At 40.7% G+C, this 24,950-nt stretch overlaps 2 protein-coding genes across 2 annotated transcripts; both read left to right on the forward strand.

The window, feature by feature from the left end:
- Positions 1 to 1,811: 1,811 nt before the first annotated feature.
- Positions 1,812 to 11,001, forward strand: creb1b (cAMP responsive element binding protein 1b). The gene is made up of 8 exons (XM_023430834.2): positions 1,812 to 1,954; positions 4,180 to 4,292; positions 4,448 to 4,594; positions 4,702 to 4,802; positions 5,125 to 5,279; positions 5,993 to 6,178; positions 6,318 to 6,471; positions 6,659 to 11,001. The coding sequence occupies exons 2-8, from the start codon at positions 4,188 to 4,190 to the stop codon at positions 6,801 to 6,803; spliced, it is 993 nt and encodes a 330-aa protein (XP_023286602.1). The 5' UTR covers positions 1,812 to 1,954; positions 4,180 to 4,187; the 3' UTR covers positions 6,804 to 11,001.
- A 942-nt stretch (positions 11,002 to 11,943) lies between these two features.
- Positions 11,944 to 24,583, forward strand: ccnyl1 (cyclin Y-like 1). Its single transcript, XM_023430842.2, has 10 exons — positions 11,944 to 12,899; positions 14,752 to 14,826; positions 15,270 to 15,313; positions 15,567 to 15,667; positions 16,058 to 16,093; positions 16,204 to 16,255; positions 18,032 to 18,151; positions 19,143 to 19,309; positions 22,440 to 22,602; positions 22,884 to 24,583. The coding sequence occupies exons 1-10, from the start codon at positions 12,737 to 12,739 to the stop codon at positions 22,998 to 23,000; spliced, it is 1,038 nt and encodes a 345-aa protein (XP_023286610.1). The 5' UTR covers positions 11,944 to 12,736; the 3' UTR covers positions 23,001 to 24,583.
- The last annotated feature ends 367 nt before the right edge of the window (positions 24,584 to 24,950 follow it).

A 24,950-nucleotide genomic window follows, 5' to 3' on the forward strand; every position in this document is an offset into this window, starting at 1 on the left:
GCATGTCAGAAAACCTGCAAGTCTTTGCCAGAGTCCTTCCACGTGTCTAACTTTTGTTTTATCTCTTCAAAACTTTTTTTGTATTTTCATATTTCATACTTGCACTGTGTATTCCATTGTACAGAATACCTGCAGATCCCACCACTGTGTTCAATTTAAATCGGTCTTATGCTGCCCTCTGGTGGTGACAGCAAGAATGGCTTCAGCAAACATAGACCTGTTTCACATGCAGCAGACATTTTGACTTGTCTTACCATCAAAAGCACGGGTGTTACTAATAACATCAACAATGTCTCCATGTCACAGTGAGGTGCGACTGTGAGAGAGAGCCATTCATGCAGTTCGGCCATCGATCATTTTATTGTTTACAACTGTGCTTTTTCTACTGTGGCGTCAAAATATTGTGTGAAAAACAGCTGACAACTACAAGTGTATGTGGAAGGATGTGAATGGATAACACTGGTGTAGCAGAAGTATCTGTGTAGAGACTATTTACTTAATTCGGGTTAATGTCACAGATGCTGGTTAACTGGAGACTTAATGACCCATGTGTGAATAATCGTGTTGTGGTAGACTGGCAACCTGTGTAAGCAAAACCAGCTCTTCATTGAAGTCTCAAAGGGTAAAGAGCCTCCTCCTCCTCTTGGGAGGAGCTGAAGCTTAAATCCTGCAAATACAGGTCAGGAGCTTCAGTTAATGTTCACATCAAACATCAGAGTGGGGGAAAATGTGATCTCAGTGACTTTGACTGACGCATAGTTGTTGGTGCCATACGGGCTGGTTTGGGTTTTTCTGAAACAGCTGATCTCCTGGGATTACCACACACACCAGTCTCTGGAGTTTTTACTCAGAATGGAGCCAAAAGCAAAACATACAACAACCAAAAAAAACATCCAGTGAGTGGCAGTTTTATGGACAGAAAGGTCTTGTTGATATGAGAGGTCAGGGGAAAATAGTCACTCTTTATTACTGTGACAGAAGACCACATCGGGTTTGACTCCTGTCGGCCAAGAACAGAAATCTGAAGCTGCAGTGGGCACAAGCTCACCAACACTTGACAGTTGGAGACCAGACAAACGTAGCCTGGTCTGATGAATCTGGATTTTATTGAGGCCTGCAGATGGGTCAGGAATTTGGCATCGACAGCCAAATTCTGAATCTAAAGACCCAACCTGCTTCGTGTCAACAGTCCAGGCTGCTGCTGCTGGTGGAGGAGGTGCAATGGTAGTGGGGAATGTTTTCTTGGAACACTTTGGGTCCCTAAATACTAATCAATCATCATTTGAATGCCAATGCCTGTCTGAGTATTGTTGCTGACCATGTGCATCATTTTATGGCCACAATTTACCATCCTCTAATGGCTACTTCCAGCATTCCCAACATACTGTGGAATCCATGTTCAGAGAAGCAAATAGAAGCCGTATACCCAGTATTAACATGGTGTTCCTAATAAAGTGCTCTGTGTGAGTGTATTTCTCCAGCAGAAAGTGGTTTTTAATGAAAATTCAAGTTTCCTACTCGTCTCAAACCAAAACTTCACGATTATATTCAGCTAGAAATAAAATAAATAAATCTGCTTTATGCGATTCCGCTGAACCTTCTGAGTTCTGGTTCATAGTCAGCCTAAAAGCTTTTATGACCAACGATTATTGTTGTTCCTGTTACATAATTATTAAACTGCTTATTGTAAAAAATTTTATCCTTTTGCCAAACGCTCCACGAGGCAGGGGGGTGTCGTAATGATCCGCTTCTTCTCGGTACTTTCCGGCTGTCTCCGTTCGCACTTCGTTCATTTCCGGTCAGTGTCGCCATCTGCTTTCTCGTCCTTCTCCAATCTCCGTGTTGTTGTTCCCGGTGACGCGGCGGAGGTGTAGCCTGACGCGGGCTCTTACGTGTCGGCCAGAATAAAAGTGGAGCTCCGGAGGCCCGGGAGTGACGAAGGGAGTCTGTATCGGTAAGGACGGAGCGGTGTCCGGGGCTCAGAGAGACGGGACGCGGCCGTAGAAAGTGTCGGTCTGGTCGGGTTCGGCCCGAAGGAAACAAAGAGATCATGGCGCCGCGGTGCGTTTGTAGCAGGATGGAGGGAGGGGAGGCTGCGGCTGTTTGGGAGAAACAGAGCCGATGTGTAGCTTTGATAGTGAACCAGGAGGGACAGTGTGTGTGTGTGGATGTGTTAACATCAGAAACTGCGATAGGACTTTAGCGGTTCTAATACGCTTAGCTGTCAAATGATGCTAAAGTGGAGAGAGATTTCTGCGCAGAGATTTGCGCTGATTTCCCGGCGCATTGAAACCACCAGCCGCGAAATTTTCATTTATTTCTGCAACTTACTCGACTTAATTTTATATGTTTGATATCATCTAAATTATTTTATTTAACTAAATCTGCTCATTTAACCACTGCCCAGTCAATAATAATGTTTCTCCTATTTTCCATTCATTCGGTCTTGATAGAAATCGGCCATTGCAGGCCGTCGCGTTTGGTTGCACGTTGAAAACATGAACTCAGGCCTGGAGATTTAACCAACACACGTCTTGTACTTGCGGTTAGATCGGGTTTGAATTGTTCGCTTATCTCCGGGGATGTGACCGGTGTGCGTTGAGGGGGCGTTGCCCGGCCATGTGTCTCTGCTGTCACACACACACACACACACACACACACGGCATCCAAGTGATTTTTGAAAAGCAGAGGGAGAAATGTGTAAAGCCAATCATGCAGCGCAGAGAAGCTACGCACAGTGTGAGATCACTGAGCTCGGTGAACACGTCCCAGATCAACACTCACTGCACGGCCTGAAATCAGCCAGGGATCGGGGGCACGGATTCATCAGAGAAATAAAAGTATAAAAGTGAAGTTAAGCAGAAAATCCCTCAACTTTACTTGTACTCACAAACTTAAAAAATAAAGCAATTTATCAGACTAATTTTGACTTGCCCTTAAATGCCCTTAAACCTTAAGAGAGCTCCAGGTTGGTTAAGGGTTGAAAAATAATATTAATGATGAAAATAATAATAATGCATTAGCTGATGCTATGTAGTTAAGAATAAAGTCGTTTTAGTCATATATTTTCATTTGAAGATTTGTAAGGAGGTAACATCATTTTCTTTCTTCTTGGCCTTTACTAGGACTTCAAACAACTAACAAGAATAAATTTGTCATTGATTTGATTTGCAATCCATAACAGATCATCTTCATTGTCTGAATTTTGTTTCCATTTAAGCCAATTTCCTATTATTTATCCCTATTTCACGCAAATTAACGTAAAAAAAAAAAAATCTAAATATATATGTTACCACTGAATTAACTATAAGGACTTTTTAAAAGAATTTACATTATGGTAAATGTGGACTCAGTCTGTATCTCTGATAATATGATAAATATGTCTTATTTTTATCATTTTTTTCAGTGTTAAAAGTTGGGCCTAGATTTCTGAGGTTCAAAAGCGCCTTTATAATATGCAGCTTCCAGAAATGTAACTAGTTTCTCCTTTTTAATGTGAAGTTATACAGAGTTGAATCCCAGAAAATCTCATTCCATCCCATCATTTTTATGAATAGATAGATCCACTACCAGTTCACAGTCAACGGGCCTGACAGCCTGCAGATGAATTGTAAAGTCTGATAGCACCCGGCAGGAATGACCTCCTGTATCGCTCCTTTACACATGATTGTTATTTTCATTTTCTTTAATTAGTTTCTGAAATGAATGAATCTATTTATTTTACTTCCTTTTGTTGTCCCTTTATAGTAATTTAGCCATCACAGTTGTGGTCACAGTAATAATGTTTTAAAACCCATAACAGCTTTTAGAGCTCATTTGCTAACAGTGGAAAACACAGATTTGTCATTTTATTGATAACGGATTAATTAGCCAATAGGGTGTCACCACAACTTAAATTTTTTTTAATTAAAGTAACCCTCAGACATTGCGAGAAATACACTGAAGGAACAGCTTCTTAATTTCGCAAGTCTGTCTTAAAGCAAAACTCATTTCCTCAAACAGTGTTTCCCTATTTCGCTGCAGTGGACGGAGGGTTGTGAGAAAAGGGGGGAATAACTTTGGAATATATTCACTATTCAAAAGCTTTTCAATGTTTGTAAGGGCACCTGACTGTTGTCTGTGGCTACAGCTCCTCAATAGTTCAGTTTTAACGGCTTTGCTTCAAATCTCCACCGTCAGCTCAGCCAATGAAGATGGAGTCAGCAGTGGAGGCTCAGCAGGTGGTGGAGACTGCTGTGACGGAGACAGAGAACCAGCAGATCACTTCGGCACAGATCGCTACTTTGGCACAGGTAACAGATGATGTTTACGCTACTACCACTGCTTCCAGTTGGTGCAAGTTGTGCCCAGCTCAAGAAATAGAAAAATACCAGTTTTGAATGTCACAAATAGTTCATGTTGAGCTGCACATGACAGACAGCATGGTCACATTGCCTCTAAATTCCAGGTATCCATGACAACAGGCCACGCATCAGCAACAGGTCCCACAGTAACGCTGGTCCAGCTTCCCAATGGACAGACAGTTCAAGTCCACGGTGTCATCCAGGCTGCACAACCCTCTGTTATCCAGTCCCCACAGGTCCAGGCTGTACAGGTAAAACACACACACACACACACACACACACACAGCCACTACATAAAGAACCTGAAGTTTGAAGGTTTGTTTGATGTATTTCTGTCTGGTTGGTTGGTTTGTTCCAGATCTCCACTATAGCAGAAAGTGAGGATTCACAGGAGTCAGTAGACAGTGTGACTGACTCTCAGAAACGCAGAGAGATTCTGTCACGACGCCCCTCATACAGGTAACTTGTGTGTGTGAGAGAGAGAGAGAGAGAGAAAGAGGGTGAATGAATTGCATGATACGTAATGATGATCATCTTCTTGCAGCAGGAAACATCTCTTAAAGATCTGGCTATTTTCCGTGAAAACCAAAAACAATGAAGATTATGTGTTTGGGGTTTTGGAAATGATCATCAAAACATGATGGTGATATTAAAACTGATGTTTTATTTCACATGAAGAGATGTGAAATTTCTCTTTCATGTCAGCCTCAGATCATGACATCCCACCAACCCTGCCCTGTGGGTTTTGTGACTAACTCCCACGGTTGTTTTTTCCCAACAGGAAAATCCTGAACGATCTTTCATCCGACGTGCCGGCTGTCCCTCGTATCGAGGAGGAAAAGGCCGAGGAGGATTCATCTGCTGCGGCTGCCACACCCTCAATTACCACTGTTACTGTCCCCACACCCATCTACCAGACCAGCAGCGGCCAATACAGTAGGTGATAGTTGGCTCAATGGAGGTGGATCTCAGGTTGCAGGTTCATGTAGTTCAAACACCATTGTTGAGGTGGTGAACTCCAGCTGTCGCACCCTGTTCAAACATTACGGTTTGGGTCACAGTGTGAAACAGTAAAACATAGTTTCTCCACTTAAATCCCCTCAGGTCAGAAGCTCAGGGCTGTTATGCAACACCTGGAAAAGTCTGAACATTGAAAAGTTGCTATTAGCAGCAGTGCACAAGTCAGTGATCAGTGGTAACCACGTAGAGACATATTGGGTAGAAGGATAGTATGTGTCATGTTATAAAGGATTAAAGCTATTTTCAGCAACCAGCTGGTGAAGAAAGTGGAACATTTAACAGCTAAAGAACCAGATATTTTTTCAAGCGTTGGTGAACAGCAAGGCAGAATGAAAATGAGCGTGAATATCGCTGTGTTTTAACATACATATGTAACATATATTTATATTTACATGTGAAGGCTGTAAAAAGCTGTTGTGCAGTGTTGCCTGTTCCTCGTGGACAAAAATAGATAAATTAATCTTTAAAAGCCTAAAATCTGGGCAGTGTGGCAGATGTTTCTGCTGCTTTTATGGGACTAATTAGTAAAACAAAAAGTTTTGATCGAACAAAAGTTTAATCAGAATGTTTCTTCATGAATGAACATAATACTTAAATTTCTCCCTGTCACCTGTTGCTCTCTCACACAGTTGCGATCACGCAGGGCGGGGCCATTCAGCTGGCTAACAACGGTACAGATGGAGTCCAAGGTCTTCAGACTCTGACTATGACCAACGCAGCAGCGGCCACCCAGCCTGGAGCCACCATCCTCCAGTATGCACAGACCAGCGACGGCCAGCAGATACTGGTTCCCAGTAACCAGGTGGTGGTCCAAGGTGAGAGCGGGGATCTTTTATCTTTGTTAATACTTATTTTTGTTTATTTCTGCCTAATCAGGATAATGTTCTGTTGTTGAAAGCCAAGAGTAGTTTCATCAAGAGGTAAAATTAAACATCCACTGTCTGTACGTTTCAGCTGCCTCCGGTGACGTCCAGGCCTATCAGATCCGAGCAGCCCCTGCAAGCACTATCGCCCCTGGGGTGGTCATGGCCTCCTCCCCTGCTCTCCCCACCCAGGGTGCCACTGAGGAGGTCACCCGCAAACGGGAGGTCCGCCTCATGAAGAACAGGTATGAACAGAGGGGGAATCTGTGTCTTTGTGTGTTGATAATATATTTGCATCATAGATTTCCCAGCATCCACAGCTGCTGTCGTCTGGAACAGTGACCAAAACTAAAATGAACTAACACTCCAAACTCCCTCCAAAACCATAAACACCAAACAAAAAACCCAAATTGTGTCTTATCCTTCCAACAGAGAGGCGGCCCGTGAATGTCGCAGGAAGAAGAAGGAGTATGTTAAGTGTCTGGAAAACCGAGTGGCCGTCCTGGAGAACCAAAACAAGACGCTAATTGAAGAACTTAAAGCCCTTAAAGACCTTTACTGCCATAAATCTGAGTAGCTCGTGTCCTGAACATCGAGCTGGGCCAAGTAGCATTTCAGTTCCTTTCAAGTACTTTGACTGTTTGATTCTGCCTGTCTGGCCTTCCAGTTTGCACACGGCTGGCTGTTTTTCATATCAAATAATGCTAAAATACACAAAATCTTTGCAGTATAAATGCACTGAGAAAACCTGTGCATTCTGTCACACTGTCGACAGCAGCTACAATCCTGTGCAACATCATTAAAATGGTCGAATCGGCCGCTGACAACAGTTCACATGTTGCTTCACACAGCTCTGTCAGTGAGGCTGCATCTTACTGTCATAGTTTGGCCAGTACCCGTATAACTTAGCATAAGACTGAACTCACCACGCTCAGTGTGGAGATGTTTCACAGGAAAAGGTTGACAACAGAGTCCAATGAGGTCAATTATTATCCTTAAATCATCTTTCAACAACAAAAACAAACATTTCTTCTGATGCTGCTGTGGTTGCTGCAGTTTAATTTACCCTGTACTCTGATATAGAACAGTAGTTAAACTGTAGGCCAGATCTACATTTAAGGTCTCATTTATGATTTTCCTGCCAAATATTCCTAAATGAGTATTTTCTGCTGCCACAGTGTAACGTTACATTCACAGTGGCGAGTTCAGTTTTAAAGCGTGTACTGGCCACAGCTACAGCAAGAAGTTTGTAGACACAATTATAAAAATGATTTTGGTATGATTACAGTTACACAGTGATTCACAGAACTCTTTTGCCTGCTGCGTGTTGAGAACATACATTCAGGACCTGACCTTTTCAGGCACGCTCAGTCAGTTACAGTTAAAGGCTTTGAATGAATTGTGAATCCCTACTTGACCCACATCCGGATGTGAACCGACTTTTCAACAAACGTGGCCACTCGTGTCGGGACTCTACAACTAATTGGGCACAAACAAGTAATTTTTTTCTAATTGCTTTTAAAGATGCTACCAACTGCCGATCGTGAAGGAAGTGGAACTGTGTGTGTGTCAGAGAGTCGTGTCTGTTAAAGATGGAGGTACTGTAATGTGACTTCACACTTTTCATTTCACTCATTGTTTGTCTGCTTCTCCACAACAGACGGTTTACAGAGCTGCCAGCATGAGATGATTAGCAGGCTAAAGCACAGTTTTAATGAAAGATAATTGTTTTCATAACCTGGGGTCTCACTTTGATGACTTTGGCCAATATTCCTATTATGGTAACAATTACATCATACTACCTTAAGTCCAGTGGGACAGCAACAGACGCGGCCATTTGTTTTATCTAAACTAAATAAATTAGAAGTGAAAACAAATCTGAATGTTAGTTATTACAAACCTAAAGAAATGACAAAGAAAACTTTGCAGCGGTACTTTTACTTTGATTGGCTGCTTTTCTGTGCACAAGTAGTCTTTCAAGGCAAAGAGCAGTTTTAATACTGTAAACATTCACGTGTTGGTGGTTTAGATAACCAGGGATTTGTTTACAACTCACCAGTTAACTGATGCGTAGAATGTTCTTAACAGATGAGACTGATGTCTAAAAGACTTTTAAAGAAAAAAGGTCCAGGTTGTACAAAAATGCACATTTACTGAATAATTCTAAAACCAGAGTTGTAGATGTTTTCCAAACCCGTTAAATTAGAGGTCAAGCACCATCTCATTGTGCCACAGTGAACTGCCGGTTTGTTGCCTGAAACGACCACCGTGATCAAAGTTATCAGTTTTACATGATATTTAGTTTTTTTCAGCATTTTTACAATATTGTGTCTGTTTTGCAGTGTCTGTTAAATGGTGGTAGTGTATGGATTGCAACAACGTGAGATTACGCAGTCATTTCTTTGAATATGTAGCACATTGGAATCTCTATTACATTGGCTACGGTTACATGAGTTTAACTCAAATAATCCATGAAAATGTGCATTCTGTTGATAAAAGATGACGTTTGTGCGACTGTTTTTGAGAAGATACATGTACGTATGTCTGTTTATTTTTTTATATTACTGTACATAGACTCTACAGCATGTGTAGACCTCATGTATTTCTGTTTATTTGATATGAAAAATGTTCTTATGGCTTGTACGAAACAACTTTGCATATTTGTAACATACATCAATGTATAATAGAAGATAATGTATGTGTGTATTCATGTAATCAACCAGGCCTATCACCATCATGGCAGCTAAGTGTATGAAAAAAAAGGCCTTTGTTGGAGATGTTATATTTTGGAGTGCTGTACTGTTTAGGGTCGACAGTGTTTGTTTGTAGAGAAGAGCGAGTCTGTTGAGAGCAGTTAGGGTCAACAACTTGTATCAGTTACAAAATGAACAGTTTAGTTTGTTGGAAAACTGCACAGCAGAGCCGTCGTGGCTTCAAACTCAGCCACACATTTGTTTTTAACTGTAAATATGTTTTTATCTCAAAGACCTTAACAAAAACGGCTCCATCAGTAACCTTTTTTTTATATCCTCCAATACGTCATATGAAAGCACACATTTTCTTTCCACTGGAGCCCTTTTTTATCTTTATTTTATTGTTCTTTGACTGCGTTTATTCTACAACAAAGTTACATGAATTTTTTTTTTTTTCCCTTTATTGACATTGGTTGCAGTGGTAAGATACATGTCAGTTAATCAATCCTCAGCTCTGATATTATTTTCAACTGGAAACAAATCTGAATCCTCTCTAAACAAAAATATCTGATATTTTGGGGAGAGACATACACTGTGATTTTCTTATGGAAAATCTGTAAAGTTTCCTCTAGCTCACTGTTGATGTTTGAAACTTAACATACTCAAGAGTTAGAGTTCATACTGATGACTTTTATTTCTGAGCGGCATCAAAGTTCGTTCTCTGCCTTGGAAACAGGGGTTTCACGACATCAGCTTAACGCAAGGTCCACGTAATAGCTTTTTCCAGAGCTTTCGGATGCATTTCTCAGGCTTCATCAGTGGATGGAGTTTGCTCAGTTGTCATAATGTAAGAACTTTATAGTCGGGTGACAACAGGTGATGGCGTATGGGTGCGAGTAATAATCCCCGTCTCTGTTCAAAGATGGTCTTCGATTTATTTGGTTGAAAGCTCCGGGAGCTAATAAGTGGACCTTTACATAACATTATTTTGACTGCATATTTATTACTGTGTTTCACAAATAAGTTTCCAAATCTCAGTCATGAGCTAAGAGGAAATTTGGGGGCACTAACGGTGGCTCTAACAATCGGTGTGTGTTTTTATTTTTATCTTTTATACATAAATGTGTTTTGTTTCTTTTTTTAACAGTTCATGGTAGCTCTTCCAGTTTTATTTTTCTAGTTTAAAACATTTTGATATTGTACAGCATACAGTACGTACTTGTAATGTATAGAAGATTAAAGAGTTGAATTGGCTAAAGAAATCACACAGCACTTCATACTAAATCAGAAGGCTTTGAATGAATCTTCCCCTATTGACCCACAACACAGTGGCATGTGCTGTAGCTGTACATGTCTCCCCTGTTTCACCCTCCTCCTGCCTGTCACACTGTGGTTCAGACAAACTGGTGTAGAGACATAACGAAATGCAGAAGTAATCTTTTTGTAATACGTTTCATCGGAAGAAGTGAAGTCTGACAAGCCACACAAAGCTTAATCTGGAGGAGAGGGAGCAGCACATTTGATACCTGTGCCGTTACAATACCTGAGTTACTGAGATGAAAACTTAAATCATTTCCACCTGTTGTAATTCACACATCCAGTGCTGGTGCTGAAAAAAAAATCTATTAATAATCTTTTTTTTTTCTGTTGATTTGATATAGTAAGCTCAACTTTGTGATGTGATTACACAATATCTTTCCTACAATACCAACAGTGTTTTCATTTCCGTGCCAGAATAGTTTATACCCACAGGCCTCATTTTTGCATGAAACAGATTGATATCCTTGTCTGTAAAAGTATATATAGAGAGAATTTCTAGAACAGTAATAATTACATTTTTTCTAACTTTTAATGTGATCAGTTTATATATTGCCACTTTTACAAGTTATCAATTTAAAATGCCATGTATTGTACAGTATCTTGTAGAGACAAGATCACCCAATGATGCATTACATACTGTTTGTTTCAACAACTGTCACATTATAAAACTATACCAGCCCATTAATTGAAAGTGCTTAACTGACATTACATCACTCTTTTGTAAACACTTGCTATGTCGCAATAAACTGCTCTTGAAGATTATGTATTTTACTGTCAATGAAGTAATCAGAACATTCAGTGACATACTGATGAACCAAGAAGGGGTCATTTTTAAATTTAGTATTAATTTAGTATTCAATTGTGTGTTTTATTATGAATGATTGCAGTGTTTACTCCTCTACTGGCAAGTTAAATGTGAGCATCCCATCATTTTAACAAACATGAGTATAATTATTTTCCAGGTGTTCACCAACTACAGCTCCCATGATGTGTTTGTTGTGCTCCTAAGAGTCATGTTGTGTTTTTGAAGATATACCGTAGAGAGTTCAGTGATGTGAAGAGGAGAAAGTACCTCTAATATCTTATAGTTTAAGTACAGGTGTAAATTACATTTACAAGTACTTTACTTTTAAATGCAAGTACAGAAACTAATTTTTAAAAACTCTTTTAATTACTATTACTGTTACTATTTTGAAAAGCCGGGTTACCATTTGTTCACACGTTTAATGAAATCCAAATCTGTACCAACCTGTACGTACATGCGGTAAATTTCAACAGCAATTGAGCTAATGTACTTTTTTTTTTACCACAGATGTATAAATGTTATCGACCATATTTTAAAATATTTCATGAGCAAGCAGATATTAAGAAAATATGAGGTGTTATAACCATAGACTTTATCATCCCTTGTTTCCCCCTTTCGCATATTGCATGAATGAGGATGGATGCATTGATTGACGGGAAGGTAGTGCAATAGGGAACCGGCTTCAGTTTTCACTGTCAAAAAAGGGTGTGGATCGGTGACGATACAAAAATAGCAGCGTTGTAAATACATTTCATCGGTTTAAATCTTCCCCAACAGGCAGCTCCTTCAACCAATGAGCGGCTTTAAAAGCTCCTCATTTAGATTTTTCAGCCAACGGGAGTGAATGGAATTCCTGAGTAGGCGGGGCGACAACATCTCCGTGCCAAGTAGTGCCGTTTGTGAGCTCCGGCAACAGATGGCGGAGGTGGCGGCTAGTACATCCAGCACAAATCTGACGGGGTGTAGGCACCGATGGAGGAGTTCGGACCAGCTACCAGAGTTGGTTGTGTAATGATGAACCAGGAGAAGGCCTAGTCATTCCGACCTCACTGAGAATTTCTTACATACAGTCTTGGATTTTACTCTTTCTACATTGGTTCTCTACTTGAGGCCTTCGAAGCCTCGGGCTAGATTTGGCGACACACCGAGCCCAGTGCAAGAAGACATATGAGGGATTGTTTGGAAAGTGTCATACAATGTATTTGCAAGAATTTAGCGGTTTGAAGTCGTAACGTATTTATTCTGAATAGTCAGTTGTGTTTACACGACAGCACAAGGTGGAATCATTGTGGAGTAGAAGAAAGTTAACTAGTTAGCTAGCTTGCTGTAATGCTAGTTAGCTACTTAGCAGTGAAACTCTTGCATGTTGAATGAATGAATGAATGAATGAATTGGCGACCACCTGGATTTAACTAGCAGCTACTTGCTGTTATTACAAGGACACATCGAATATTACTATAAGACGACACCAATTTTCCTGAAAAACCAAACACTATATACCCACAAATGGACAGGAATGCGATTCCTGGGAGTTGGACAGCGGCGATTTAGCAAACAAAGATAGTGTGGTGTTAATACTGACTATAGCCTGGTAATGTTTATGAGGCTGGGGAAAGCTGACTTTAGCTAGCTACAAATATTTGCACTACTGGGACTTGGCTGCAATAGTGTGAAGCTCACACACGGTTTGGAATGGGGAACACGGTGTCATGCTGCGTCTCTCCCGAGTCCAGCCCCAAACTACCTTCAAGACAACCGGCAGAGCGGCTGGAGGAGATCCAGACCAGCACCGAAGTGAGCGATGACAACACCGTGCCCTACCTGCAGCACATAAGCGACAGAGAGGTCCCTGACGGTAGGTGACTATACCTGAAGCCTGCTCACCTGTGATGATCAGACAGCCTAAACCAGATTTTCCTATTGTGTATTTCTGTTTGTTAACAGGGAGGATCTTAAATTAATCCAGTCATTGTCATAGTGGAGAAAGAACTTCATGTGACTCTCAAGCACACAAATTAACTCTATCCACCCTTCATGTGAGCACGCACTCAGTTACTAGTGTCACACAGAAGTTCACTCTTTAGTGTAACGATACTCAACAGTTTTTATCTCCCCTGCGCATTTAATGCTCACAAATGCAGCTATTGCCAAGATGCCAGACTTGTTTATCGCCATCCTACTGCCAACAGTGCACTGGTGATGATGATGATGATGATGATGATGATGATGACATTCTTGGCTCTCTTTAGCTGGGCTCTGCATCAAATTGATCACACTGGTGTCATATTACCAAGTCAGACATTAAGAATGAAAACAAACCATTCATCTTCTTGGCTCGACATTAACCACTTACACATGAACGATGAACACAAGCCCTTTAACGTTATTGTCAATCCTTTTACCAACCTCAGTTTTATTTTTATGGTTTATCAGTGAGTGCATCTCAGATGTAGGCCTCAGCTCAGTTTTGCACTACAGGTCCTCATGTCGCCACTCCTCCTCAGACATGCACAGAGTTCATTCCATTCATGTTATTGTGGACTACAGTGCAAGAGTGCAGTTTGGTGAGCCCAGCTGTTGGCAGGGTGAGGGTCAGAATCAGTCCAGCAGCTCTTCCTACATTCCTCACGTCTCCTCTTGCTGTCCTCACGTCACAAATGCTGCCATCGCCTAATCCCCTGTCTTTTATGTAATGTGCTGTCTGCACGGATCTGGATGACGAACACAATTCTCTAAATCAGGATCACGTATAAAGCAGTGCCCTCTTGGTTATATGAATTTACAGTTCTATCTGTAAAATATCTTATATAATATAATAGCCACAAATAGCTTACTATAGTTGCTACTAGTGAGTCCGTTCATTGCCCCGTGTGCAGTCTCAAACAATAGAACACTTCCAGAGGCGGTTTATAGTGTAGTGTTTTATCTGCCTAAGTTATTGATTTTTTTAATGTATATTTGTCATACTAAATAGCCTTTGAAAAATACTTGCTCCCTCGAATTTGTTTTTCCGAGGTGACAAAAGACTGGTCAGACTTTTTTTTAATTCAAATACGGGTTCCCACAGGGAGATGAAAACGTTGATATAAAAATCATACATGTTTCTGGTAGATCTTCAGTGTCTGCTTTTTGTGCCAACACTGAGTGATTGGTGAAATGTTCAGTAAAATGCAATTTTGGCTGTTTTTTCTCACACTCAGGTAAACCGCATTCAAATGAAACAGTCAATATGAGTTTTCAGTAGAAAGTGAACAGTTGAGGAAATGTAGCCCTTTTTTTATACAAAGTTCAGCAGTCAGTGCAAAGGTTAACATTTATTTGTCTCAAGTCTTATTTGGTGTCAAATCTTTTACAGTCTTCAACCCACAGACACAGTCAGACAGGACTTTCCCCAGTGACGCTCCGATGCTCAAATCTGTACTGCAGGCACCTTCCCTTCCTGCTTGTCCTCAGGGTTATTTGTTGTGGGATTGATCACAACGTTCATATTGCCTTCCTTCTAAATGTTGGATAATTACAATTGACAGAGTTTTCCGGTGTGCTCTTACCAGTATGTTTGATAACTTTCTTCATCTCCCCGTGGGCTTCATCAGTACCCAGGAGTGAGAGATAAGCAGCTCACTCCCAGCTCGCTCCCAGTTCCAAATGAGATGCATTGATTGATGGATTGTCAGTATAATGCACTTACACACTTTTTGTTTTACCAGAGCTGGCCTTGGAGTCTAACCCGTCGGACCACGCCCGAGCGAGCACCATCTTCCTTAGCAAATCTCAGACAGACGGTGAGCAATCTTACCATGACACACACACTCAGCGGTGATTCACATGAACAGTATTCCCTAAGATCCTTAGAAGAGTAAATGCACACATCTGAAACACATGATGTAGGGGTTGCTGTATTAATTCTGTACCACGTTTTAATATTTGTGCAATTGTCTTACTTTAATCCTAGGCTCTGTTTTTTGCAGTTGTTGCAAATCCTCTCAATGACGTTAAATTGTCCATCACTTACTTCACCGGAGATTGATTAATTTGGGAGTGAACAGGCCTTTTGTATACTCTGTAGAAATCTTTAATCAGCTGCAAGTAAACAGTCACTAAAACATTTCAGCTGTGACACCATATTTGATGCTCACTTCTTTGCAGTGCAGTGTAGAGTAGCGTGTACTGTACGCTGATTTCTGCGTCCAGCTTTGCTATATTGAACATTTCTCTTCCTTTACAGTGCGAGACAAGAGGAAAAGCAACCACATTAATCATATCAGTCATGTAAGTGTCAATCTAAATGTTGATCATAAATGTGATTGCTGAGCTGATTATAAGTAGATTTTACAAATGAATTGATTCCGTGATAGTGGATATTTTTGTGTTAGTATTTTGTATGTTAACATTTTTGTGCTTAATCCGGAATATCAAGTATTCAGTGTTAATCCAGGAACGTCTGACACCAGTCTAAAGAAATGCAGCCATCAGAAATAACTCCTGTCCCAAGTTGTTGATTGTGTGATTTCAATGTCTCAAGGTATCTCCTGGTCCACTGTCGAAGAAATACAGCTCCTGTTCCACAATCTTCATAGATGACAGCACTGTCAGCCAGCCAAACCTCAAAAGCACAATCAAATGGTGAGAGAGGAAATCACTCGCACACAAATGCACAATGTTGTGTTGTTCAAAAGTCACATATTTCACATGAGAAAATCCTGTTGCGTCACAGCGTGGTAATCCTAAAGTATTACTTAATGGATGCGTGACTAAAACAGATGTTCTTACGCCTAATTTATGGCATTATTTTAGTGACTCGGGATAATCACATTTCATCAGGATTATCTCAGTGTGTTAGCCTTCTTGCTGAATGTGTGCAAATGTTTTGTTACACCGTAAGCTCTGACACACTTACACACGCACACACACTCACACAGACACATTATATTATTCTCCCATTGAGATTGTTGTTATTTAAGCTACAAGACTGAAAATCAGTTTGTCTTTTCTCTCATTTTACTCTGTCTCCAGTGTCACATTAGCAATATACTACCACATCAAAAACAGGTGAGTTCACGTCTTTAATTTGATCTTTATTATGTAATATATGGAACTTTATGTTGCTAAATCTAGTATGCATGTGGATTGTCTTAACGGATGTATTGTTTGTTGTTTAGGGACTCAGACAAGTCACTGGACATCTTTGATGAGAAGTTGCACCCCTTATCAGTGAGTATGTTGAAGAGATTTCCACAAACTCATAAACAGTCAGAGAGTCTTTGTTGCCCGCTGCCTGTCATTAAAGTAGACAGACAGATGACTTGATGAATCAGAATGAATGGCTTGAAGGAATGACTGATATTTAATCCATCTGTCCAACCAGTCTGAGCTGTTGCTGTAATTTACTTGCATGTTGACTCTTAACCCAACAGCTAGAAAACCATACGCGATGGGATTGGATCTGGTGACTTAAAGGATAGTTTCACAGTTTTTGAGGTTTGCCTTAAAACAATGGTCAGGTTCCCAGATGAACACACTGACATAGTTCTTGTTTGCTGTAATTATTCCTCCTTTTGATAGTGGTATATGTGGAGTATTAAAGATCCATTCCTAATGCACTTTCAGTGTAAGTGAAGGGGACTAAATCCCGAGTCCTCCGTCTGTGCATAAAATATACTCTAGAGTATCTGAAACTAATTTGAGGCTTCAGCAGTCTGACAAATCAAATGGATATCTTCCAAAGTTATATTCTTTTCATTGCAAAAATCTCCTTTTGCTGCTCTTCTTCCACTGCAGCCTGACAGGGAAACACTACGAGGGCATTTTACGTCAGATGTCAGGCTGTGGGTTTTGTCCGTTGTCACTTACACTGCAAGTGCCTGAGGTGGATGGCCAGTATGACTGGCAGAAATGATTACAGCAAGAAAAACTAGTTTCAATCTTTGTATGAAAGACCTGAAAAACTGTCAGCCGATCCTTTAACCCTTGAGTAAAAAATGGTTGTAAATGTTCAATAATTTTTAGACATTCCTCTAAGATGAAAATCTCCTGTTTCTTAGCTTTTTTCTAATAACACGTCTATGTAAAAACGCAGTAATGTCATGATACAAGACTTTAGTCTGAAGTGACAGTTTAACAACCTCTCCTGTCAAACTGACATTTTTCAGCACTGTATTTGGCATCAGGGGCCAGACATCACCTTGTGAACAGTTCAAGAAAAAAGATGAAGAGTAATGAATCATTTAAACAGGATGTGATTCACTGGTTTAAAAAAAAAAACAAAAAAAAACAAAAGAGGAGGAAAAGAAAGAAGAAGGAAAAAAATTGTCATGTCTCGTCCTCATTGGCAGTGCTTTTATAAATGGTTTCCATTCAGATGTAGACTTTAGATAAAGAGGCACGAATGGTGTCTCATTCCACAGTGAAGTTGCCCAACCTCTTGGCTTAGATTTTGGAGGGACACTCCAAACTGGAGATGACAGTAAAATGATATCACACGCAGACAAAACAAACATCCAAACAACCAGATGTCTTGCTTGCAGTGGTGGCGAATGAACCATGTTCCATGTTTCGTTTTTTTAAGATGATCCACGATTAATGGATTTTAACAATGAAATCAAACAGGCTAATTCTCACATGTTTAATATACTTAATGTTGCCATGGCGTCACACCTGCCTTTGACCAGCTTCCATCCATTTCCTCCAAAGTTTTGAAAGTTTTGAAAGGTTTACGACTCAACAAGCGCATTGTAATGTATTGTACCTCCAGGTTCTCCGGTTTCCTCCCGCAGAGACATGCAGGTTAGGTTAACTGCCGACTCTAAATTGCCTGAAGGTGTGAATGGTTGCTTGTCTCTGTATCTTAGTCCTGACAATCTGCCCAGGCAGCACCCCACCTAGATGATTAGATCCATCTCCAGAACAACCATGGGGCTTTCAGACAAGGCTCCTCACATCATACTTGCTTCCCTCAGACGTGTGTGTGTCTGTGTTCATCCCATACAGAGAGAGCCAGTACCAGACGACTACTCCCGTGTCGACCCAGAACACAAACTGATCTACCGCTTTGTCAGGACGCTCTTCAGTGCTGCACAGCTCACTGCAGAATGTGCCATCGTCACACTTGTAAGTGTTTGTCTCGATAATTCGCTGGTATTCACAACTCCTAACTTGTTTACACACATATATTTGAAGAGTGACTACTTCTAGGTTTTTGGTATAAATTTTTATTTTTATTAACACTATATGTTGGCACAAATGAGAGGCACTTTTTTAAACATGCTCTTGTCTATAATGTCTTGGATATTAATCATTAATTAACCATTGTCGCCAAATTTCACAAGAGATTATTGAAATTAGATTTAATAAAGTCCACAACAGTGGTGTAAAACACAAGCTCAGTAATGTGTTCATGTGGTTAAATAGTGTGATGTTAGATTGACTGGTCACCAGAGGGCAGTAAAGCCATGTCCCAAATAACACACAAGTGTCTCATAACACAGATTTTATACCAGTGTATATCAGAGGATATGGCCAAAAATATTATCACCTTTTTTTCATATTGGTTAATTAATTGGTTAATAATTATCAATACATTTAATACCATTCATGAGGAAGGAATCATGTTCGATAGCCCTCAAGGATTCACACAGTGTTTTAGGGAGTAAGATCTTTGATCCTAAATAACTCTAAGGATTGTTACGGATCCTAACTATCATTTATTTTTGAATCAATATCTTGATTTTTTTGGCAGCCAACATGGTAACATTTATTTTCTCAACAAGGCAACAGCAGCAGCGCCTTTAAATAAACAAACTGATTTGAAAGAAAAATATAACTTTACCATTGTCTTCAGGTCATGCTCCCTTTTTACAAGAATAAAAGCAGTTTCACTAGATATAAGACTGCTTGTTTTTAGGGGTAAGACATATGTAACAGTATTACACCTACAACTTTTAAAGGGAAACTTGCTGGTAAATAACACGTGAACTTTGCCGCAGCTCAGTGTCAGTCTGACTTGTTGTCCCAGGTTGTATATAGAGAATTAATAAGGGAATTATTAAGTCAGTTTCAGTTCAAATTTTGACTTTTTTTTTTTTAACATTCTTTTCTCAAGGTGTACTTGGAACGGCTGCTGACCTACGCTGAGCTGGATATCTGCCCCGCCAACTGGAAGCGCATCGTCCTGGGAGCCATCTTGTTGGCCTCCAAAGTCTGGGATGACCAGGCTGTGTGGAATGTCGACTACTGCCAGATCCTTAAAGACATCACTGTGGAGGACATGTGAGTTGTTTTCTTTTCTTTTTTTCTTTGAGGAGAACAAACTGAGAATGAGGATGATGGACATGGAAATGAAATCACTGCTTTCAGCCCCTCTGTGGAGGGAGGTGTCTGTAGACAACACGTTTCACTTAAGTAGGTTTAAAAAATACCATATACTATGAGCCATTTTATGTTTTTCATCCATGCTATCGAACCCTTCTACCCTCCGACATCGCTTGCCGATGTGTTTAGAGGGGCAACAAAGCAAACATTGGACCACACTCAAAGGTTGGAGGTAAAACAGAGTTAAAACTTTCAACCAGAGGAAGCAGAAACACTCTGCTTTTCAGCCTGGTGCTAAGTTATTCTTTAATAAGCAGTTCTTTTAGCTCCCAGTTACCTCCAATCATAGTCTATACACCACAGGCTGCCACGTAGTATAATCTCATCATGCAGCTAAATAGAGCAGGTTGAAGCTTAAAATAAAAGGAAATGGTTTTTTAATTATTATGAGACAATTAATATAGCAGCAAGTTTTTAACTAGCATCATAAACATTGTTTATAGTCTGAGACTGAACAGTCAGACTTTGAAGCTGATGCTGCTCCAACACTTTTCTCTTCATTGATCTGTCTGGTGTCCGCTGGTGACGAGGTTAATTATTCAATGATCTCGGGGGGGGGGGGGGGGGTTTTCCAAATCTGTCTGACAAACAGCTCTGGTGGAGTTTAGTGTCCTCTTTAGCATCTCCTTTATGGTTTGTTGGAGAGAGTGGTATTTTCCATGTTGGTTTAGGAGCAAGTTTCTGCTTCAGCTGAAGCAGTTCCAGGATCCTGTTGTCTGATGCGAGTATTAGATCCCAGATACCAGAACCTGAAATTAGTTCTCTTGCGCTGGGTCTCACTCTTTGGGGAATCTGGAAAGAGTTCAGAGTAGAACCACTGCTCCCGTATGTTGATAGGGAACCAATTGAGGACGCTCTCTGTGGAGATGTGTCGAGGAGGAAGGAAACTCCAGGGAAGACCCAGAACACGCCGCAGCCTTTACATGCCCTACATTGCCCGGGAACAGGGTGAGAATCCCCAATGAGTGCTGGAGGATGTGGTTAGGAAGAACATCCAGGCTCCTATTGAAACGGATCCATTTTGTAATGATTGGATGCACAGTTGAGTAATGGCTTAGCAGTTTATTATGTTGAGCTTGTTTGTTAATCAGGGTAATGTCTTTTAACTAATGCGGCAAAATAAAAAAACAGATCTTCAGTTGTTGTTTCTTGAGCTGTGGCTTGATTTTCAAGTTCATCTCTGAATTTGGCGACCGCGAGTATTTGGGTTTCTGAGCTCCAGACACTTTAGATGTATAAAAAGGAGATTCCTAACAAATACATCAGGGTTCTGAGACTAGATGCCCCCCACCCCCCTAATAAAAGAAACACAACAACAAAGATGCACTTCAAGAGCAGTGCTGGGATAGATGGAAGCTGTAGCATCTTTGCTGTTGCTATAAGCTGGTGAAGAGGCCAGGGGCTGCACTTGGAGCACCCAGGCTTTATTTCCTACAATTGCTTTTCGTGTGTGTGTGTGTGTGTGTGTGTGTGTGTGTGTACGTGTGTGTAAAAGAGGTTGAAAGTGCCTCCTTGTTTTTTGTGATTTGAAAAGGTGCAAGCACTGCCTGCATGTGTCTTCTCTATCCGTGAGCCCCCATCCCTCTCTGACTTCCTCTATTTCCTCTCATATACGTCTGACCTACACACTCTCTGCTCTGTTTTCATTGCTGCCATTGAAGTGTCTTTGTGAGCCTGGTCGGGCCTGGATGGAGGGATGGGAAGAAGAGTAGAGAGGGAAATGGAGGGGAGGGTCTCAAGTGCTCTCACTGCTTCTACATAATGGCCCAGGCTGTCGCCCACTCCATTAGTTGCCCTGGGAGACCAGACATCACACACACACGCACACACTCGCACTCACTCGCACCACCTTTGCTGACCAACAAAGCATCCTGGATGCTGTCTCCTTGACGACCACCTCCCTTAGCTTTTCTCATGGCTGTGATGATGATGAGGAAGGCTGATGGAGGTTGTAGTCTGGAAAAAAGACGAACTGTGATACTCCAGCTGGGTGCTCGCAGAGACATGTGGGGTTACCTGCAAGTGTGAATGTGAATGAGATTTGATTCCATCTCCCTCAGCATAAGCTTCCAGTGTTGAATTTTTAGTTGATACACAAATAACTGATGTACAGCTGCTGAGTTTTAGAGTGTGATCATTCCTTTGTAGAAATCATATCTTTCTCTTCTGTGCTGCTCAGATCAAAAACCACAGATGAAGAAAAATTTTCAGAGAAATAAAAATAGAAATAACTTTTCATCTATTGAATAGCTGTCAACAGTTCACCCTCAGTATCTTGGCTGATCAAAATCCACACACACAGTCATGTCCCTTCTCATCAGAGTTGTGAAGTCTGAACAGTCAGCGTCGTCGTCCTCTGACATAATGCGCTTTTAATTTATTAAGTTTCATCAGGATTTTAACAATTGTTTTTAACAATGAACAGCAGAAAACCCAATAACTGTGAAGATAATCATCACAGGTCACAATTAAAACTTAAACTAAGAGAATTAATGTTACAACATTTAGAGCACCTGTTTTCCTTTTGAATAAATGTGTAGTAAAAGCTCAGAAATGCAGCTCAGATGTGGTTCAGTTGAGCTGGAAACTTAGAAAGGGTTTACTGAGATTTGAATTTTGGAGCTTGCATTACCATATGTGTAGGTTCCTAAATTGTATTTATCTGAATTGAAATAATGGAGACAGTGATTCACTCTTTTTTTTTTTTTTTTTTTACACTGAATTATTGAGATGAGTGAATAAAATTGTGAACTCTTAGAAGTAATGCAGGGACTGTTTTAATTCTTGTCACCACAAGATTAAAAAAATTCAGTTCAGTTGTATTCATTGATAAATGCTGTACTGTACCTTCCTGCATCTATTCACCATGTCCTCGGGTCTCTAATATGTTTTTTACTGGGCTGTATCCTCTGTTCCTCTGTTGCACTTAATGTTGTAGTGTTACCAGCTTAAGCTTTAGAGTAGAGTTAAGACTGTTCAGAAGTTTTGGCTGTCCGAAATAACCCTCAGGTGTCTCTCCACCCTCCAGGAATGAGATGGAGCGTCACTTCCTGGAACTTCTCCAGTTCAATATCAACGTGCCAGCCAGTGTCTATGCCAAGTACTACTTTGATCTGCGGCAGCTGGCTGATGACAACAACCTCAACTTCCCTCTGGAGCCTCTCAACAACCAGCGTGCCCAGAAACTAGAGGTGAGCCTCCCTCCTCAGACCTTTGTCATGTCTGGACTTTGAGTTTGTCTCATTATGTTTTAATTATAGTAGTTACTTCTCTTCTCTGCAGCAAGCCCCAAAGTGAAAAGAAATGTATTTTATCTAGCTTAACTATTTCCAATAGCTGAATGTTTACAAGTGGGTTTATGCTGTTTGACAAGGTCAGGAGTTTTGAATTCAAACACCTCTGATTAGATAGTGTTGTATTTACTTCTTCTTTGAGAACTTTTCAATAAGTGTGTTTGTTGTGTTTTGCCCAGGCCATTTCAAGACTATGTGAGGACAAGTATAAGGACCTGAGCCGAGCAGCGATGAGACGATCCTTCAGCGCAGACAACCTGATAGGTATAAGACGCTCCAACGCTGTGCTCTCATAGGCCAGATCGCTGCCATCTGCCCTCTGATTTCCAAAGCCCAGCTAATCCACAGCAAGCGCCAGACAAACATGGCCACCTCACGGGGTCGACACAGCCACGTCAGGCAGGAGTCGGGCTAGAAATGCTACTGTATGACCTGCCCAAACGCTAATTTGCATTACAGCTGTAGAGCTGCATGATTGTGAAACCTAAAACTTTACCATTGTTTTTACAAATCCCTTATTTATTTCTTACTTGTCTGTCATTTCCAAGGTAAAGAGTTAAACAGGACTGGCTGTGACGCGGTCGATCTCGGGATTGTCATAAAAACATGTTTGAATTATTCCATACAGCCTTAAAGAGTGAGACTGGTGTTAGTCTCTATTCTGTTACTCACCAAACCACATGAAAAGACCAAAACTGATTTTGTTTTAGTCCTAATACTTTCTGATTTCCCTACCTGTCTGTGGCACTCAGCCACAGGGCAGGTGGTTTGTACTGAAGACAAGGCTTCAGAATTTCCTGAAGCAGCTGCTGTAGTAGTTTTTTATCAAATGTCACTCAAACAGTATGAAACGGTAAATTTGTTGGACTATTTTAGCAGTAAATTAATATATATTTGTAATATCTGAGTGATTATTTCTGGCAGCAGAACAGTTAATGTTGGACTGACTCAAATTGAACTACAGTGTATGTGTGTTAATGGTAATTAAATGGACGGAACATCTCACCCACTGCAACAGTGTGGCTTGTTGATGTGTTTTTAATTGTTTCTGGATGGCAAAGGAGCTCCATGGCTACACACACAATCCTTGTTAGATCAATTTACTGCTGGTTTTGGTCTTCTCGTGGGTTTTGTTGACAATAAAAGAAATGTAGAATATCACCAGAGTTGTTCTTTTTAATAGGCACAACAAATACAAAATGCTCTTTCTTGTAAATTAGAATTAATATCAAAAGTTACTTTGGAGAATGTAAATCAAACTTGTTTACTGTTAATACCAGTGGTGTTGCATTCTGTTTATCCACCCGTTTGGATTTAGCATACAGCATGTCTCAGATGAGAAGTATTACACTATAATTATTCTACAGGAGTTGGCTGAAGTAAGCACACCCTCAGTCAGCTGTTGTCTGTTGTGTGTGTGTGTGTGTGTGTGTGTGTCAGGGTCTCAGGAGTGCCAATCTGGGATCAGTTTCACAATAAGATACACTACAAAAGGGACCGACTTTACAGATTCTGAATCAGTACTGCTACCGAGTGGCCCGATGCAGCAGTTAGGTCGATGTAATGACATGATGTAGATTGGGTCCACTCTGTCCAGGCTCAGTATTGTGCCCCTCAAATCCCACCATCCTGACTCCGCCTCAAAGAGCTGGACACCAGATTACCAAGCCCCTGCTTGTCCCAGGCCCCGACCAGAGCTTTCGATCAAACTACATAGATACAGAGGGGAGAAAAGAGACTGATGGATACTCCCCCTCCTTTTTGCTTACTATGTAGGCCACTAGTTGTGAAACTTGTCTTGTTTTTAATTAAAAAAAAAAAAAGAAAGAAACATTTGCAGATGGAGTATTTTAAATAAACACTAATCGTGTAACAAAGATGTGTTGTGGTAATTGCAAATGTGTTGTATGTATGATGTGAGGTGATGCGTGCATGCATGACTAGCGGTGCTGTCGCAGAACAAAGCTCATTTAACCTGTACAACCAGTGCGACCAGTCCCAGTGTCAGGTTTTCTTGTGGTGTGTTGTAGTGGAGCTGGGCCACCTCGCCTGGAGACCACCTCCACCAACACCATAAGAAAAGGGATATGCTTTTATTAAATGTAACATTAATCTTTAAGAGGAAAAAAAAAGAAGATTCGCTATTTCACATAGATAAAGCCATTATATTGACAACTGCATCTTCCTTAACAAAATCGTTTACAATATGGTGCCGCAGGATTCTACAAGCTCAGCTGAACAGTTCC

Source organism: Seriola lalandi, unplaced genomic scaffold, assembly GCF_002814215.2.
Source record: "Seriola lalandi dorsalis isolate HSWRI2012SDOR001 ecotype SW California unplaced genomic scaffold, Sedor1 jcf7180002054912, whole genome shotgun sequence".
NCBI lineage: Eukaryota > Metazoa > Chordata > Actinopteri > Carangiformes > Carangidae > Seriola > Seriola lalandi.

Coding starts and splice junctions, on each gene's coding strand:
- creb1b (XM_023430834.2), top strand. CDS start 4,188: ATGAAGATGGAGTCAGCAGTGGAGGCTCAGCAGGTGGTGGAGACTGCT. Junction 6,179..6,317: donor TAACCAGGTGGTGGTCCAAG/GTGAGAGCGGGG, acceptor TGTACGTTTCAG/CTGCCTCCGGTGACGTCCAG. Junction 6,472..6,658: donor GTCCGCCTCATGAAGAACAG/GTATGAACAGAG, acceptor TCCTTCCAACAG/AGAGGCGGCCCGTGAATGTC.
- ccnyl1 (XM_023430842.2), top strand. CDS start 12,737: ATGGGGAACACGGTGTCATGCTGCGTCTCTCCCGAGTCCAGCCCCAAA. Junction 16,094..16,203: donor TACTACCACATCAAAAACAG/GTGAGTTCACGT, acceptor TTTGTTGTTTAG/GGACTCAGACAAGTCACTGG. Junction 22,603..22,883: donor AGCGTGCCCAGAAACTAGAG/GTGAGCCTCCCT, acceptor TGTTTTGCCCAG/GCCATTTCAAGACTATGTGA.